The sequence below is a fragment of the Bison bison genome, unplaced genomic scaffold, assembly GCF_000754665.1.
Source record: "Bison bison bison isolate TAMUID 2011002044 unplaced genomic scaffold, Bison_UMD1.0 scf7180017847483, whole genome shotgun sequence".
Classification (NCBI taxonomy): Eukaryota; Metazoa; Chordata; class Mammalia; order Artiodactyla; family Bovidae; genus Bison; species Bison bison.
In genome coordinates this window covers 4,445-9,663 of record NW_011478056.1, presented here as the reverse complement: position 1 = coordinate 9,663, position 5,219 = coordinate 4,445, and the positions used below count along the sequence as shown (strand labels likewise).

The window sequence follows — 5,219 nt, the reverse complement described above, 5'->3', positions numbered from 1 at the left end:
CTGAGCAGCAGGCAGCAGCTTTAAAGACCTGAAGAGTACACAGGATGTTATGATGACGCCCCAACTAACGTCGTGTGCAAGCTGACCACAGGACAGAAAGGTGACTCACATAGGCTCTTCTTACCTTAAAAAAAGCAGTGTATGGGGGCCCGGCTGAGGGAGGAATTGGGCTTCCTGGAAAATTTTAAGGCCAGTGCTGTCTCTTCAGATTGTTTAACAAACTTGAACCACAACCTCTGGCCCAACCCACCTTTGGCTACATTTTCAAGTTTACCAAAAATGTATGCTGCAATATCTAATCTGCTATGACTTTGAGGCACTGAATTATTTTCTGTTTTCATTCTTGATATGATTTTCATAGAATTTCTTATTTCATTCCTATATTAAAAAATTTCCAAGCATTATATTTTATCTTTAATGTTCAACCATCTCTATGACATCCACAGTAAAAATGTCTTTACTTAAAATGCTAATTTCATGATTTTTAAAAATTTATGGATTTTCCTATATTGTATTTTCTTTTCCCTGTATGTATGCACTGCCAAGTTCCTGGAACATGTAACAATTTTTAAAAATTTATGAATTGTTGGCTTACAATATTATATTAGTTACAGGTGTATTACATAGTGATTCAGCATTTTCAGAGATTACACACATTACAAAATATTATACAATATTGACTATATTCCCTGTGCCAGACATTATAGCCCTGTGACTTAATTATTCTATAAATGGTTGTTGGTATTTCTTAATCCAGTCTACATACTTTGTTGCCCCTCACACCCATCCCATTCCCCTCTCCCCTCTGGTAACCACTAGTTTCTCCTTTGAATCTGTGAGCCTGATTCTCTTTTGTTATATATGCTCATTTATTTTTATTTTCTTAGTACTTATTATTGTTTATCTGGCTGCATCAGATCTGAGTTGTGGAATGTGGTATCCTTTTAGTTGTAGCTTGTGGGATCTAGTTCTCTGACCAGGGATTGAACCTGGACCCCCTGCATTGCAAACCCAGAGTCTTAGTCACTGGACAATCAAGGAAATCACTATTTTGATTTTTAGATTCCACATAGAAGTGAAAACATACAGCATTTCTCTTTCCCTGTCTGACTTTTTTCACTAAGCATAATGACCTCCAAGTCAATCCATGTTCTCAACAGTCAGGATTTTGTTCTTTTTAGAAAACTGAGAGGGCTTCTCTGGTGGCTTAGTGGTAAAGAATCTGCCTGTCATTGCAAGAGACCTGAGAGACCTGAGTTTGATGGGTCGAGAAGATCCCCTGGAGAAAGGAATGGAAACCGATTCCAGTATTCTTGCCTGGAGAATCCCATGCACACAGGAGCCTGGGCGGCTACAATCCATGGGTCGCAAAAATGACTGAGTTGACTTAGCATGCATGTAGTCAGCCTAATATGGTTAGTGGCACCATACTGTCTATCTCAGAGTATACTTCATCTTTTTATTTTGCCAACTAGCATTATTATTTTTTCATGGAAAGCATTTTATTTTAAATATGATGGTGTGCACATGTCAATCCCAAACTTCCCTCTATCTGTCCCCCACTCCTCCCCTCTGGTAACTCTAAGTTTGTTCTCTAAGTCTACAAGTCTGTTTCAGTCTTGTAAATAAGTTTACCCTTGTAAAATGTTACTGAATAAAGGGGTTTACTTTTATTCATTTTGTTTTATTTTAAACGGAATAATTTGAAGAGTCAACTGGCAAATTTTTTATGCTTTATTGGAATTTTATAAAAAGTAGGGTGATCATGATAAGCTACCTAGTATGAGTGATTGATTATAGCATCTCCCCAAAAGGTGAGATAGTTACAATAGAGTCCTAGAATAGCCAGGAGATCATTAAGAGGTGGTGGGACTTTTGAAGATGATACTGTAGTTCTTGGACTCCACTCCTCACCTCAGAGCTGCTGGGCTGCTTTGGAGGAGGAGTGTCCATGAGGAACCCCTTTAACAAGAGATCTAGGTCCTTGATTTGTAAGACTCTGTGTACTCAGAGGATGGGGCCAGGTCAGGGCTCAGCACGGTCTTGGTTTATGTTGAATTACTCATAGATAATGGGCTCGGCGGAGGTGTGCATGGGCCTCAGGGGAGTGGGAGTGAACCGTCTTTCGGAGAGGGTCCTGAGGTCCAAGTGAGCGTATATCACGTCTTCTGCTGCAGAGTCCTGAGAGGAGAGAAGTGAGAATGATGGACTGAGATGTGATCTTCAAAGGCTGGGGCATTGGGCATTGGAGGGGCTCAGACTATGGCAAGGGTTTGGGCTGGGAGGACTCACCTCGCCATTCACTGTTCTGTCTTCCATGGGCTCTCCTTCCATGATGGCAACATCTGCAAATGGAAGAGAGTCAAGGCTCTTCAGGGTGGAGGCAGTTATTCCAGGCCTCCATAACTTTGATAGTTACATCAAAGCCAAAAAAAGGCAGGGGTGTGCCCCAGGTTGCTGAGCCTGTCTACTCTACTAAATGAAAACAAAACAAAACAAAACATTCCATATACATGCCCAGTCATCATGGACTGTCTGAGGAACCTGTGCAAACCCACAGACCCATCCTATGTCTTCTGTTATGGACCATCCTCTTCTACATATCAGCAGATTCCCAAGATCATGTAGGGGAGAAAAATGGATGGTTGTAGTTGAAGGGAAGAACAGGGTTTGGAATGTCCCTGGCGGCCGAAGGATTAAGAGTCAATCTTCCAGTTCAGGGAATGTGGGTTCTATCCCTGGTGGGAGAACTGAGATCCCACATGCTTTGAAGAAAGTATCCTCGATGCTGCAAGTGCTGAGCCCATGAGCTCTGGAGCCTTGAACTGCACCCCAGCACCACAATGAGGATCCCCCATGCTGCAGCCAAGACCTGATGCAGCCAAGAATAAATCAACACATAGTTTCATAAAAAGAACAGGGTTCCATGGGTCTCTGGAAGATGTTCCATCAGGGATTACAACAACGGAAGTCAGTTTTTAACCTACAGGAAGTGAACATGCCATTCTCTGCTATGAGCCCACCTCCCCCTGGGTCAGATGATGCTGAGCTCACCACCTTCAGACTTACGGTTTTGGGTAGAACACCAGTGACAGACAAGAGCAGCGAGGATGATGCTGGTAGAGGTGAAGGCTATGACAAGCCCAAGGACAATGTACCACGGGCTGGAGTGTGCTTGAGAAAGCTGTGCTTCTGCCAACAAGCAAATGGTAGAAGGTCTGGGTATTCATTGCACACGCTGTGCCCCAACACACTGGGTTTAATGTATCCTTGTGTCAAACTGTCAGCAGCTCTCAACCTGATCAGTTATGGTCTCCACTTCCCAGAAGGTACCAAAGCATCCAGGAGAGATGCTAGCAGTGGATGAAGTAAAGAGGCCATGCAAGACCAGCAGACGTCTGAACCAAGGTCCCCCAGGCACCGAAGCAGTTTTTCTCTGCTGCCCCATATGACATGGCATGGTGATTTTGCATGAATGGAGAACCTTTAATCCACAATACATTTCCCCCTCCATCCACATAGACCTGGAATGGAATCCTCAAGAAGATATGACACTTTTATTTCTGACCTGTGGAATGCTTAGTTCACAAAATACTAAGAGGAATAACACATATATAAGGCGCTCCCTAAAATTCTCTGCTTGCCCTGCCATCCATCCCCAAAGATCCTGGTGGAGGGAGGGTGAGTATCTCCCTTAAGCATGGGGTTATGTCACTCTGACCTGCTTTGTTCAATTTAGAAAATTTCAGTCACAGAACATGAGCAGCTCAATGCCCTCTCTGGTTCTAGGCAGACCACGGTCTCAAATGCTGACATGACAGGGACGTTGAGGAGCCCAAAGTCACAGAGCTGGGAGGTGGTAGAACTAACACTCACACAGGAACCCTCTGTCTTCTCAGAAATTTGCTGAGATAGGAGACTGTCTTGCTTACCTTCTGTGGTGTGTGGATCCAAGGTTGACGGGCAAGTACTCGTAGTGGATCCTAGGGGGAAAAAGACAGAAGGGGTGAAGAAGTAAGCGTCCAAATACTGACTGAATGAGGACTATTCTTTCTGGAAGGTTGACTTCCTGCCTGTCCTTGACTCTGTCATCTCTCAGAGCCTTGATGGGGGAGGGAAGAGCTTCTGGTTCCTCCCCGTGAATGCACTGAGTAGAACCTCCATCCTGGAGAAGGGATGGTGGAAGGAGGCAGGAAGAATATGCCTGGTGAAAGACAGCTGTAAGCAAGAGACATTCTCTCTGCTACGGGAATGAGTATTTATGCTCCTTAATTGCTATATCACCTGTATGTCAGAGGTGCTTCTGGGAAAACATTAAGAGCAAGTCGCCAATGTAATCTCTGATCTTCCCGAATGAGCCTAGCCTCTCCTCCCCCTGGGTCTACCCTGACCCTTTTCTTTATTGCCTGGATAGACAGGACTGTGATGTGGAGCATCCATACAGGAAGTGGAAGAGAGTTGAGATGCCATCTACCATCTCTCTTCCTCTCTGGTTCTCATTGCCTCCATTTCTCCAGAAGCCCTAAGGTTGCCCTGACACCAGCATGGAGCCCTTGATATAGAGTTCATGATACAGTAAGTTGTTATGCAAAAACCCAAATGGGCTTTTTGCCCAGTGCAATCTCATTGTGTATATTGTAAAGCATGGGACTCTTCATGGGTTCTCCAGGCAAGAATACTGGAATGAGTTGCCATTTCCTCCTCCAGGGGACCATGTTTTGTCAGGACTCTTCACTATGATCCGTCAGGCTTGGGTGGCCCTGCATGACTGGCTCATAGCTTCACTGAGGTACGAAGGCCCCTTCACCACTACAAGGCTGTGATCCATGTGGAGGAGATAGTGAAGGATAGAGGAGTCTGTTGTGCTGCAGTCCTCAGGGTGGCAAAGGGTTGGACAACATAGCGTCTGAACAGGAACAACAAAGCCTGGGCCAGGAAGAGGTTGCTCACCTGTGACAGACAGGAACAGTGGGTCGCTGGAGTTTGACCACGAGTAGGGAGAGCGAGTGAAAGAGCCGTAACACCTGTAGACCCCGCTGTGGGCTGGGGTCCCAGGACCCAGAGGGAACTCTGCCTGGAGTGCTCTGCAGGGGCTCTGCCCTCCAGCGAGATGGCATCCAAGGTTCACCCCCTCCCTGAGCAAATGGAACTGGTCAAAGGCACTCTCGGAGCTGCAGACCAAGGTCACGTTCTCTCCTGACCTCACCATGGGCCCCCCT

General features: G+C 45.4%; 1 protein-coding gene across 1 annotated transcript in view; it reads right to left on the bottom strand.

Moving 5' to 3' along the window:
• Positions 1 to 2,058: 2,058 nt before the first annotated feature.
• Positions 2,059 to 5,219, bottom strand: part of LOC104991024 (putative killer cell immunoglobulin-like receptor like protein KIR3DP1) — a 7,352-nt gene continuing 4,191 nt past the window's right edge. The window contains exons 5-9 of the mRNA XM_010843395.1: positions 4,951 to 5,219; positions 3,933 to 3,983; positions 3,070 to 3,192; positions 2,293 to 2,345; positions 2,059 to 2,181 (exon numbers count right to left, since the gene is read on the bottom strand). The exon at positions 4,951 to 5,219 is cut by the window's right edge and continues 9 nt beyond it. Of these exons, the coding sequence (XP_010841697.1) occupies positions 2,059 to 2,181; positions 2,293 to 2,345; positions 3,070 to 3,192; positions 3,933 to 3,983; positions 4,951 to 5,219 (619 nt within the window). The remainder of the gene's footprint in view (positions 2,182 to 2,292; positions 2,346 to 3,069; positions 3,193 to 3,932; positions 3,984 to 4,950) is intronic.